Source organism: Mytilus edulis, chromosome 8, assembly GCF_963676685.1.
Source record: "Mytilus edulis chromosome 8, xbMytEdul2.2, whole genome shotgun sequence".
NCBI lineage: Eukaryota > Metazoa > Mollusca > Bivalvia > Mytilida > Mytilidae > Mytilus > Mytilus edulis.
Window position 1 is genome coordinate 69482812 of NC_092351.1, and position 14364 is coordinate 69497175.

At 33.5% G+C, this 14364-nt stretch overlaps 1 protein-coding gene across 2 annotated transcripts in view; it reads right to left on the reverse strand.

The window, feature by feature from the left end:
- LOC139486132 (sodium- and chloride-dependent glycine transporter 1-like) overlaps positions 1–14364 on the reverse strand; it is a 29911-nt gene that overhangs the window by 2899 nt on the left and 12648 nt on the right. For both annotated transcript variants that reach the window (XM_071270850.1, XM_071270851.1), the window contains 8 exons: positions 12670–12808; positions 9291–9425; positions 7089–7192; positions 6027–6151; positions 3001–3113; positions 1891–2022; positions 1155–1254; positions 825–934 (listed from right to left, as the gene is read on the reverse strand). In XM_071270850.1, the coding sequence (XP_071126951.1) occupies positions 825–934; positions 1155–1254; positions 1891–2022; positions 3001–3113; positions 6027–6151; positions 7089–7192; positions 9291–9425; positions 12670–12808 (958 nt within the window). The remainder of the gene's footprint in view (positions 1–824; positions 935–1154; positions 1255–1890; positions 2023–3000; positions 3114–6026; positions 6152–7088; positions 7193–9290; positions 9426–12669; positions 12809–14364) is intronic.

A 14364-nucleotide genomic window follows, 5' to 3' on the forward strand; every position in this document is an offset into this window, starting at 1 on the left:
CTCCAGTCCAGCTTGATACAATTCTGAATTTGGATAATGATTAAACATGTGACACAGCATACGTTTCTGACTTAATGCAGTCACAGAACAGAACACCTTGAAATTGGACTTTATTAAACCTCTTATATTCCTATATCCCAAATATATATATACATGATTTAATTCCTATTTTGGTTTTCAATGGAATATTCAACAAAAAGAATCAGCAAATTTCTTGGTAACATTCAAAATTAAAACGACTGCTTCTCATAAGCATGTCTGACACCTCAGAGATAAGACTAAAATCTAAGCTTAAATATTATAAGAGATGCAACTCTAAATGTAAACATACAATTATCAAACAAAAAAATGAATCAAAGTTAATGCTGCACCCAATAATTTGAACCCGCTGGTAACACCACTCAAAATAAATTCTAAATATACGGTAAGATTCAGCATAATAAAGATTTCATGATTAAATGTCATTGAAATAAGACAGAAATAACCATTTCAAACAAAGTTTCAAAAAATTGTTTGTTTGTTGTTGGTCCCTTATTTTTAAACAGATATAACCCGAAAATACAATCCATTCTTCCTTGTGGTACAATTTCTATGCTTATAAAAAAACTTATTGTCCGCAAACTAGATCAATATTTGCTTTTGGCATCTTTCTGTTCTACAATTCTTAAACGGTAATGAAATCAATTATAACATTCCTTGTTTTTAGTATGGAACCTTGTTGAATAGTTTGACAGAGATACGTACATTTCTTTTCAAGTTAACTTTTAATAAGTAGTAGTATGCTCTCTTGGTATAAATTAAAAAGATATTTGAAAAGTACATACCCCAATAGAAACCGGAGTTATAAAGCACCAGGTACAATACCAATAAATCCAGAAAGCCGGGTGCTGTTTTCCTAACATCATCTCAATATCTCTTCTAAAGTTGTTTACTCCTATAATAGTTATATAAAGAAATTGCTATATGTGACCTACAATACACAATCATTTCTTTGTTTTGAATTTTTAGACAAATAAATTCCAAGTTAGTTATATTAAAATGATTATTATTAGAAAAAGATAAATAAAATCGATTACTACTTGTGTAATTTAGAGATGTAATCGAAAATACTTTAAAAAAATACGATATGAAACTTTATTTCACAGTAAACTTACCATAAATGTAGCATATACCAATTAATTCCGCCATACTAACAAGCATAAGGTTGTAACTTCCTGCATACCAGTCAACTAATGTCAACAAGTAGATACCACCCTACAATATACAAACAGGTAAAACTAAATTACAGAATACAAAGATAAATCCAAAATGGGAAGTTAATAAAACTGACAAACTCAAACATTATCCACCAATGAAACGAGTGGAAACAACTGTCATACTCCAGACCTGGTACAGGCATTTTCCGAAAAATACGGCTAGATAAAACTGGTTTTAGAGCTAGCCAAACTTTTCACTTGTATGACAGTTAATAAATCCGTTATATTGACAAAAAAGAGTGAGCAACCGAAAAAGACAAAATAGGCTTAGTTTCTTTTCTTACTTTTTCTGTCAACGGACTCGGACTTCTTTTATACTGAGTTTTACTGTGCGTATTGCTGCGAGTTTCTTTATCATACATTGACTAGAGGTATATGGGGAGGGTTGGGATCTCACAAAAACACGTTTAACATTTTTACGCCTGTCCCAAGTCAGGAGCCTCTGGCCTTTGTTAGTCTTAATAATAGTACAAGCCCTGGAATATATCAACTGGGAGATATATCTTCCGTAGAATGTTGCTACATAGATGGAAAGTTCACAATTGGGAATGCATCACCCCATCAGTATATATGTTAATATCAAGTGCAAAATTCTAACTCTAACTCTTCTGTAAGACTATATTTCCATACATACCTTTGCAACTTGCGGCAATCCTACTAAAAACCCAATTAGACAGCAAAACAAAGTAAACATTTGTTTCTTTGGTCTGAGGAAGGTTGGGAAGGCATCAACAAAACCACTTATAACCGTCTCCATCATAGCAAACTGAAAAGGATTCCACATATTTAGTTTTGGAGTCTTCTTTACATGCATTTGTTGATAAAATTGTCGGCTTTTTTGCATGCAAATTTTTATACCAGTTTTTTTAATGTGATATATATTCACTTTCTAAAGACCATTTTTCTTAAACATCTATTTAGCCACTGAACAAGCTTTAATGAAGAAAGAGGATACAGTTAGCTACCTATCCTAATTATGCCCTATATCAGCTGCCCGATTTTCGAATAATTGATAAAGACTTCAAACTTCAAATATAGAGAGAGCCTTGAAATGATATCAATGGATGTGAGGACATCAGTTTATCATGGTTCGTTAGATGTATTGATCTTTGAAAACAGTTAAGGGCATACGATACAGTTACAGAAGAGGTAATGATGTTGACAACGTAAATTGTTATTTTTTGCGAGGTCTTACTGCCACATAACGGGAAAAGATGCAATGTCGACTGATTTTTATCATTCAGACTGATTAAACGAGTTCATGGACCCCTCTTTTTCTAAAATGACAGTAAGTTTGATTACGTACGAATATGCTCTTAATATGTACAACTGTTCTATGGAAATAATTAAGATTTTAGGAAATTAACGCAATTTTTTGCGTTGTATTTATCAAATTAAAAAAAAAATCATATTGACTCTCTCATTAAAATTGGTACAAATAATCTTCATACATAATCAAATCTAACGCTATTTTAACAAAGGGTGGTTCATGTACTAGTTTTCAAGTTAAATCAGTTTAAAGCATATAGAGATGTAATGTATTTTTATACGTACATTTTGCGATTGCAGTCTTTTATATCAGATTGTAGATAAATTTGTTAAGTTTTTAGTAGAAAATTTTTCGCATATCAGATTATGTCGTTTTCAGATGAGAAGTGTCTATGGAAAGATTATCAATAATCAATGTCTGGTTGAACAGCAAATTTATTTCTATTAATACTTAATATTACTTTTTACTACTAACCTGACTGTCAAGTCCAAGTGTAAAGATCATGAAGAAGAATAGAAAAGCCCAAAGTGGAGCTACGGGCATTCTAGCTATTCCTTCTGGGTATGCAATGAAGGCTAGCCCAGGACCTGGAAATCAATAAAGCAGACATACAGCAAATGGTAGCGATTGGTTCAGTACTTGACTCGTGTATGGGTTGATATAAGGTAAGAATTGTAGCATATGGATGAAGGAGATGTTAACTGTACACATGTGCGTCAATAAAACCATATCGATGAAGGAGATGTTGGTTGTAGACATGTACGTCAATGGAACAGCAACCCATCAACACACATAACCAAAATGAGCACCTGGTCCAAGAGCACATGACACGCCCTTATTAATGATGCAAAAATAAAATGAAACATTCAGGAAGAGTTAATTAGAAGTTTATAAAATACGGAAGCGTATGAGGGACATAGTAAAAATAAAATTGGCAGTGAATTTTTTTTCAAAGTCTTGACATTTCAAATCTCGAAATTTTGACTATAACTTGAAATTTTGACTTTTCAAATCTCAAAATTTTGACTTAAACTTGAATTTTTGACTTTCTAAAATCTTGAAATTTCGACTTTAAACTAAAAATTTCGACTTTTTTAAAACTCGAAATTCCTTTCTAAAATCTTGAAATTTTTATTTTAAACTAAAAATTTCGACATTTTTTAAACTCGAAATTTAAACTCAAAATTTCGCCTTTTTTTAAACTCAAAATTTCGCCTTTTTTTAAACGAAATATTTCGACTTTGAACTCAAAATTTCATCTTTTAAAATCTCGAAATTTTTATTTTAAAGTTAAAATTTTGGCTTTTGAAATCTCGAAATTTTGACTTTTCTAAGTACTTTTAAAACTTTGATGTTGGTATTCAAACACAGTTATTATTTTAGAAGGAGTAGACATGGACGCAAATTATTAGAGCGTCATCCACACATTTTGGCAATTTATATTCAGAAATTGGTTTGTTCTTAAATTAAGACATGGATTAGCATTTAATATTCAAGAGTTTCATTCGGAAAGAACATGCATGTTGACAGAAAAAAAATGTTTCCCCATATTCCATGTTTCAGTTTCCACGACACTGTCATAGGATCGTCAGATCTGAGAACATTTGGCATCACAGTTTCAAAGGCCTGTTTGATTTCCCAATAGCAAGTCACTGACTTTGCCTTATTTAAACAATGGTAAATCAAGTAGCCAAAAATGCCATGCATATTCAGGACGACCAATGCTCAGTTTTCTAGTTTTTGAATTTTGAAATGTTGGTTCTCTTTTCTTAAACATTCTCTACAAGTTAGCATTCTTATGACACAAGTATTAACCCTTGCCTTTATATATTAGACTGTTGAATAAAAGTATGTCGTAATATAGGTGTGTCGGAATAACGGGGTTGTCTTCATACACATATCTGAAGTCCAGACTTGAAATATGTATTTGAACGTGAAACATATTTTATTTATTCTTCGGCAAAAAAACAAGATATTCTATCTAAAATAACCTCTTGAAAATGATTTTAAAAGTTTATTAAAATATGCTTATCAAGTTTATGATGTATATGGCTCTCCGCCTGCTGATATAAATGACTGTGAATGTGATAATCGCAAACGTATAGATACTGAGGAAGTTTAAAAAAAGTCAAAATTTCGAGTTTAGAAAAAGTCGAAATTTCGAGTTTGAAAAAAGTTGAAATTTTGAGTTTGAAGTCGAAATTTCGAGTTTGAAAAAAGTTGAAATTTTGAGTTTGAAGTCGAAATTTCGACTTTTTATAAAGTCAAAATTTCGACTTTTTATAAAGTCAAAATTTCGAATTCTAAAAAAGTCAAAATTTTGACTTTTTAAAGAGTCGAAATTTCAAGATTTTAGAAAGTAAAAATTTCAAGATAAGAAAAGTTAAAATTTCGAGTTAAAGTTAGATTTGAAATGTCAATTTCGACTTTGAAAAAAAGTTCACTGTCAATTTTATTTTTTCTATGTCCCTAATACGCTTCCATAATAAAATGAAAAAAAATAATCTAAAAATATGATTATTGCGTCAAATATTACTTTAAAAACTCCCACAACTCTGAAATGACAAACCCGAACATGTTCATAATCAAAATCAAACATAACAATTCCGTAATAGCAATTGGATACCAGTATATCAAAGGTAGTATATAACATGTAAAACTACCTTCACCTAAATAACGGTCTTAATCCCATAACTTATATTATTTTATTGTATAAAAGCACTGTGCGGTATTGTTCTAAAACTGTTTATGACACTGCTAAATGAAAGCTACTAAGTAGAATTCAACATCCTAAGTGTAAGATGATATAAAAGAAACTTGAATCTGGAGTCACCTCAGTGGTTGTCGTTGATATATCTATTGTATTTTAAAAACTTAGTCATGGGGTCAGATTTTATTGCTGATTAATCAATTCACAGCTCTAATAAATGTTTGGGAACTGGTTCATTTCCACAGGCCGAAAGTTTACCTTCCAAATATAAAAAGAAGATGTGGTATGATTGCTAATGAGACAACTCTTCACAAGAGACACAGAAAGTATAACTGTAGGTCAACATAAAGCCTTCAACAATGAGCAAAACCTATACCGCATAATCAGCTCTAAAAGGCCCCGAAATTACAAATGTATAACAATTCAAACGAGAAAACTGACGGCCTAATTAATGAACAAACAAAATGAACGAAAAACAAATATGTAACACAGCAACGAATTACAGGCTCCTGACTTGAAACAGGCAAATACACACAGAATGAGACGGGGTTAAACACTTTAAACGTCTACTAGTTTTTTTTCTCTTATGGTGTTATCACATTGAAATAAATGTCATTTCTCGTTTTAAACAAATGTTCACATTTCTTAGATATATAATACTAATTATGAAAAAAATATTTAATTTTCACAGATATTTTACAATGTTTCTCATTTTGGTGAATATTCTTTGGTAGGAATTATGGTAGATTCAGATTTATATAATTTGTCATTAACACGTGCAATACGTTACCTGCTTCAACAACATCCTTAACATCCCTGTTCAGCTGAGTGGCCATAAATCCAAGGAGAGAAAATACAGCAAACCCAGCAAACACACTGGTTCCACAATTAATGATTGATACTATAAAGGTGTCTCTAAAATTTAATTTAAATAGGATAATTTAATAAATTCCCATTCAAATTGGCCAAGTTGAGAAAGCTTAAATATTTATTTGTCTTCTTTGCATGCAAAAGGGTAATAATTTGATTTCAATGTGTTTATTAGAGAAAAACAAATAAACATTACTTTAATCGTCTTTTTTGCAATTTTGTGAAATTCAAATAAACATTTTTTTCAGACAACATACGTTTTCAACAAAAATTTCAACCTGAATTCCGTCCTTTTTTCTTTGATTATAACATTAATATCGACAGAGGTTTTATCATCGAATGTGTACTCCCGTCCGTCTACTAACAAAGAACAAGATGACAGGTGCCACGTGTGGATCAGGATCTGCGTATCCTTCCGAATATCAACCATGGTTTGTACTCCGGTTCGTGTTGCCTAGCTTAATTTTTCTATTGAGTGTTCTCTTGACTTGTTTGTGTTTTCGTCGTTTTTCGTAATTTTATATGGAGTTATAATTTTAAAGTTTCGCTGTGACTTATACATGCACGTCTTGAATCAATTTACCCTTGTTATCTTTCGTCCCAGTCTCCCTCGATCAATAACTTGGTTGTGATTCCATTATACTGAACAACATAGAAGTTGTTTTACAAGTTGTTTTACAAGTAACATAAACAAGAATGTGTCCAAAGTACACGAATGCCCCACTCACACTATCATTTACTGTGTTCAGTGGACCGTATAATTGGGGTAAAAACTCAAATTCGGCATAATAATCAGAAAGGTCATATCATAGGATTCATGTGTTCTAAGTTTCAAGTTGATTGACTTCCAACTTCATTAAAAACTACCTTGACAAAATCATGACTTTAATCTGAAGCAGGACAGACGGACGGACGAACGGACGCACAATAAAACGCCTTTATGTGGGGAATAAAAATACTACAATGAAGATTTTCTAATTACCTGACAGTGTTGTTTTTAAATCTGTTATAGCTTGACATTGTAAGAAGTCCACCCCATGCCGGGCCTAGAGAGTAAAAGATCTGTGTGGCAGCATCTCCCCATACCTGTAATAATGTGTGTTTTATGATCAAAATGATTTTAACTTGCTTATTGTTCATCTTGATAACGAATGGATCTTTTTTTATTCGAGAAATCAATATAATGTTATCAAAGTAAGTCAGAGCCTATAAGTTTATAGAAACACATACACACATATTAGCTTAGTAATGCGATACCGTTTGACACAATGTACCTGAACAGAATATTTTTATCCTATTTACATTCAAAAATATTCGTGTACAATAACAAAATGGATTAAGTACACGCGTGGGTACTTTCCAATTTCATATGATATTCAATGTTTATCTGTTATAAAACATTTTACAGTATTATGCATTTTCGTATAAACCTGAGCTCCAAAGTAAATTAAGTTTGAATATAAGTCTTATGAATAGGTTCATTTGATTTATTCAAACTGTCACTAAGCTCAATGAAAGTTTTCATTTTTTTTGTTATGTAATTATGTTTTACATATAGAGTGCACTGTGTTCTGTGTGGTTAATAAGTAAAATACCTGCATAGTTCTCATTTAAGAATTGAATTCTCTTTTTTGTAACTTTATTGGGGTGTAAAAGCGTTAACCGAAGTACATTTTGTATGAAGCGCACGGTCAACGCTTTTACAACCCTATAAAGTTACAAAAAAAAAGCATTCAATACTTATAATTACATTTTTACCTATAGGATCATGAAAACACGCCTTTTATCAAGTTTTTATTTCATTTACATGTGCACTTTATTGTGGGACCTCGTGTCATCATGAATGAAAAGTTGCATTGTGTAATGCAATTGATTAAGGAATATCACGAGATTTCTAGTTAGCCAATCCGAATAACGTATTATAATGAAACATACATCTAATGTAATTATTTAGCCATGACAAGGTGTCAGTATTCTGTGATATTACAGGATAGGAAAAAAATACTATTTTGAATGGAAATTATTAAGTATTAAATGACTATTGTCTTCCCCGTTAGTACCGGGTATATCATGAGGTGTCCTCCTCGAGGATATGACTAACCCATGTTGAAGTCAGCACTTCTATGTTGACACGACTCATCGGTGATATGTTTATAATTATAAATTAATTGTTTTACATAACTTTTAACTTTTCAATTTACTACGGATAGTTTACATTATCTGTCATTATCTGTCATTGGCAAAAAAAAATCGGAATTTTGGGTCCTTAATTCTCTTCAACTTTATTTTGCCGGTTTAACTTTATTTTATTCGAGCATCACTGATAATTCGGTCATTTGTAGAAGAAACGCGCGTCTGACTTCGTGAACAACATGTTAATTCTTGTAACTATATATAATGAGTTTATTGGCCTCTATAGTATGTATGTTGGTTGTGTCACTGACGTATACCCCTTTTATTCAAATGAAACGACAAGTATAAACTGTTATTTGTATTGAACCATAAGACATCCTTTTGCACAAACAACTCATTTGTCAGGCGTTACCTTTGGTCCTTTAGTTTATGTCAGGCTTTACCTATGAGTCCTTTAGTTTATGTCAGGCTTTACCTTTTGGTCCTTGAGTTTATGTCAGGCGTTATCTTTGAGTTCTTTAGTTTATTTCCGGCTTTACCTTTTGGTCCGTAAGTTTATGTTAGGCTTTACCTTTGGGTCCTCAAGTTTATGTCAGGCGTTACCTTTGGGTCCTTAAGTTTATGTCATGCGTTACCTTTGGGTTTTTTAGTTTATGTCCGGCTTTACCTTTGGGTTCTTTAGTTGATGTCATACGTTACCTTTGGGTCCTTTAGTTTATGTCAGGCTTTACCTTTTGGTCCTTTGGTTTATGTCATGCGTTATCTTTGGGTTTTTTAGTTTATGTCCGGCTTTACCTTTGGGTTCTTTAGTTTATGTCATACGTTACCTTTGGGTTCTTTAGTTTATGTCATACGTTACTTTTGGGTCCTTTAGTTTATGTCCGGCGTTACCTTTGGGTCTTTTAGTTTATGTCAGGCGTTACATTTGGGTCCTTTGGTTTATGTCCGCCGTTACCTTTGGGTCTTTTAGTTTATGTCCGGCTTTACCTTTGGGTTCTTTAGTTTATGTAATGTGTTACCTGTGGGTCCTTAAGTTTATGTCATGCGTTACCTTTGGGTCCTTAAGTTTGTCCCAATCCGCTGTCATATAGAATTCAACACCTTTCTCGTGTCCTTCAAGAGTAAGTCCTCTTATCAACAGTGCAATCAATATAAGATAGGGGAAGGTTGCCGTGAAATATACAACCTGAAAAATAAAAGTTATCATTGTTTATATTCAATAGTTTCTAAAATTCCTATAAAAAGATTCTAAAATTATTACAATTTGAGTGTTCTGGTATCCCCGTCAGTCTTGAAGTTAAATTCACAAACTATCCATTGACAAGCACACTCTTTCCATCTCAAAACCTTTTGTAACGTTCATTTCGATTGGAAAACGCTACAAATTTCAAGGCAACACATCTAAGATTGCTTGCCTGAAATAATGCGTGCAAGTTCAGGCGTTATTTGCATTATTTTGGAATGTATGATTGACTCGAGAGTTTGTCTATTCAATTGCAATGAAATTTAGTGTCAAATCGATTTAAGACCTAAATGAAATCGCCAATTGAAGCCTTCAAATCTCCAAATAGTCTTGTTATCTTCTTATTATTGTTATAATGTTTAAGTTTAAGAGGGATCTTATAAAATAGTTGAAAACAAATTATTAATGAGAATTAAGTTTGTGGATACAAAGTATAGCAATTACCATGACAACGCATGGGTAAGGTTAATCCCAAAATGATTCTAATAAAATCACGAAATCGACAATAGCATACATGTACCATAGTTAAGATTGTGAAGAAAACTTAGTTTGAATAAGTTGTAAAAAGGAGTTTTACCGATACAAAATAGGTTTTCTCAAATAAAGCAATAGCAAAGTCTATGCTTCGGTAAGAGATAGGGTATAGTGTAAATATTGTGAAAAAGGTTTACGCAAAATTGTTGAATAATAGCAGATTATAGATGTTCACATGAAGCAAAACCATGACTTTGTCTAATTCCGCCGAATTTTAGCGCATGTCCCAAGTCTGGAGCCTCTAGTCTGTGATAGTCTTGTATGATTTTTTTTATGTTAGTTTCATTATATATTTCGGAGTTTAATATGACGTCAATCATCACTGAACTAGTACACATTTTTGTTTAGGGGTAAGACGAAGCACACCTCCGGTACGGGATTTTCTAGCTGTATTGTAGGGCCATTGGTGGCTGTTTTCTGCTCTTTGGTCGGGTTGTTGCCTCTTTGACAAATTCCTATTTCCTTTCAAGTTTATTGTTTAAATGAATTTTTAGCGAAAACGATTTGGAGTATTCATTGAAGTCCTCATTGTAAAATATATAGACTTAGTCACCACAATCTCAGAATTGCGAGAGGCAGTTGAGAAAGTTCTCGAGAATGTTTGATAGTCAAGGAAAAATGGTTGTATTACCTGGTCAGGATAAAATATGCAAGTTTTACCATATCAACATGGCTGAAGATGAAGCTCATTTCTTACTTACATGCCCTCTATATAATAATTTGAGAATCATAACTTAAGGAAATTGAATAAAGATAAAAAAAAAAATTGATATGGATAACGTCAAATGATGACATGCAATGTATATCAGAATTCAGAGATTATTTTAATTCTTTATGTGAAACAAGAAGGGCAAATTATCTGTGAAAAAATATAGCATGTACTTTAAATTGAATTATCATGCGTCAAAACTAGTAGAAATATAAAGATTAAATATAAAATATAAAAATGAAGATGTGGTATGATTGCCTTTGAAACAACTCTCCACAAAAGACCAAAATGACACAGAAATTAACAACTATAATAGGTCACCTTCTACAATGAACAAAGCCCATACCGCATAGTCAGCTATAAAAGTTCATATTTCTCGTAAAATCCTTTTATTCACAACATTTTATATTTATGTTGATTATCTTCATGGTGTGCTGATATTCAGAGTAATTATTTATATTCATATGGTATTACAGTTATCAATATCTCATGTGTAATAGGAGTTATCCTCCTTTGTATACTGAATAAACTGACAATTATTATGAATTGTCTGTTATGTGTATACTATAAATATGTTGCCTGTTTTTGTAACTCGATTGATATGCTTGTAATGAGCCCTATGATTAGGAAGACATTATATTTATAGTATGAGCCCTAGGAAGACATCCTATATATAGTTATTAAACCACATGCCGATCTGTATTATCTGTCATTTACAATGTACAAACATGTAAATTAAATTGTTAGATGTCATTCTTATAAGTCATTAGAAATTCCCAGCTACTACTGTTTAGACTGTGATGTCTCATTGTAAATTCCCAACACATCACTTTTTTCAAAATGATTCAATGACATCCATTACATATATACTTGCTTGAACCTTTGGTAATAGAAACACGCCAAATGTTTAATAAAAAGGTTTTTACATTAATAATTTTAAAATACAACAGTTAAACAATTGCAACACATTTCAATTTTAAAGTCATCTAACTAATTTTTATTATGAAAAAGACCACTTTCCATGGATTTCAACAATATTGCAACTGCATTTGGTCATTTAATAATTATTTTGACACTTCTATTGCTAAATCGATAAATGATACGAGCATATTGTGATAAATCACACAGCCTAGTGATTGTTAATGAAATTCTCACCCTAGCGACTGTTTATATAACACTCAGCCTAGTGAATGTTGATAAAGCACATAGCCTAGTGATTGTTGAGGAAACTCCCACCCTAGCGACTGTTGATATAAAACTCAGCATAGTGAATGTTGATATAAAACTCAGCCTAGTGAATGTTGATAAAGCACACAGCCGAGTGATTGTTAATGAAACGCTCACACTAGCGACTGTTCATATAACACTCAGCCTAGTGACTGTTGATAAAACACATAGCCTAATGATTGTTGAGGAAACTCTCACCCTAACGTCTGTTTATATAACACTAGTACTCAGCCTAGTGACTGTTGATAAAACACACAGCCTAATGATTGTTGAGGAAACTCTCACCCTAGCGACTGTTTATATCACACTCAGCCTCGTGACTGTTGATAAAACACACAGCCTAGTGATTGTTGATGAAACTCTCACCCTAGCGACTGTTTATATAGCACTCAGCCTAGTGACTTCATAAAAAAAGCCTAGTGATTGCTTATGAAACTCTCGCCGTAATGACTGTTTATATGTACTTAATATCGTAATGACATTGTTGATATAGCATGCATTATCGTTTGCGTATCAACATACGTAAAGGAATGCATACTTATAGATAAAAGTTTACAAATTCTGCCTAAATATAGCGATATTTTTTTTTGTCTAATGACAGCTAACAATTGGCAATCATAACCGTACTGGAAGTAAAATTTTTTTTACTTGTTTACATTTCCATGGATAATTAAAGTTAACAGACACATTTAAATAACTATATTTCGTAGCGTTTACCTTGCCAGATGATTTAACTCCTTTCATGAGACAGAAGAAAATTATAATCCATGCTAAAAATAAACAGATAGTCAGCTTAAGACTGAGACCACCAATCGCATCAAAACCATCAGATTCGTGGAGACGTAAAACAAATCGTCTGTGGAAAGAAAAATAACAGCTATTAAAACATTCATTTGAAGTTTCTTTAATGCTTACACAAAGATGTCGTTTAATGAAATTGGATACCCTGCATTTATCATGCTTTTCAATAACATGATTGAATCGCTGAAAGACCCCCCGCTCCCTTAAATCATTTAAACTAAACGCTGAAAGACCACCCTCTCCCTTATATCATTTAAACTAATCGCTGAAAGACCACCCTCTCCCTTAAATAATTTAAACTAATCGCAGAAAGACCACCCTCTCCCTTAAGATCACCCTCTCCCTAAAGACCAACCTCTCCCTAAAGACCTGGCCACCTCTCCCTAAAGACCCCCTCGACCTAAATACCCCCTCTCTCTAAAGACCACCCTCTTTCCCTAAAGACCACCCTCTCCCTAAAGACCACCCTCTCCCTTAAGACTCCCTCTCCCTAAAGACCCCCTCTCCCTAAAGACCACTCTCTCCCTAAAGACCACTCTCTCCCTTAAGACCACCCTCTCCCTAAAGACCACCCTCTCCCTAAAGACCTGGCCCCCTCTCCCTAAAGACCCCCTCGTCCTAAATACCCCCTCTCCCTAAAGACCACCCTCTCCCTAAAGATCACCCTCTCCCTTTAGACCCCCTCTCCCTAAAGACCCCCTCTCCCTAAAGACCACCCTCTCTCTCCCTAAAGACCACCCTCTCCCTAAAGACCACACTCTCCCTAAAGACCAGAGAGACCCCCTGTCCATAAAGACCACCCTCTCCCTTAAGACTACTCTCTCCCTAAAGACCACCCTCTCCTTAAAGACCACCCTCTCCCTTAAGACCCCCTCTCCCTAAAGACCCCCTCTCTCTCCCTAAAGACCACCCTCTCCCTAAAGACCACACTCTCTCTAAAGACCTCCTCTCCCTAAAGACCAGAGAGACCCCCTCTCCCTAAAGACCACCCTCTCCCTTAAGACCACTCTCTCCCTAAAGACCCCCTCTCCCTAAAGACCACCCTCTCTCTCCCTTAAGACCACCCCTCCCTTAAGACCACCCTCTCCCTTAAGACCACTCTCTCCCTAAAGACCCCCTCTCCCTAAATACCACCCTCTCCCTTAAGACCACCCTCTCCCTAAAGACCCCCTCTCCCTAAAGACCACCCTCTCCCTAAAGACCACCCTCTCCCTTAAGACCACTCTTTCCCTAAAGACCACCCTCTCCCTTAAGACCACTCTCTCCCTTAAATCATTTAACTTATCGTTCTGCATTGACAACACTATTTTTGGTGTAAATTAAATACATTTTGTACATCCATTCGGGATAACGCTCTCGAGGTGTATACAATACATAGTATCCGTAAAAAATTCAAACTTGTAATATGAAATAAGATGTAGAAAGAACATATAACAAGAAATGATAACTTTACATTGCAAAACCTTTATATGTGCAAAATATATACTCTTCACTCAAAATAAAACAAAACTCTATCTAATTTATTTCTCATTTTTGTTTTTTTTTATTTTATATATTCAAATAAAAGGGGTCTTATGTGTGACAGATATGTCATTTTTTCTACTCAGTAAA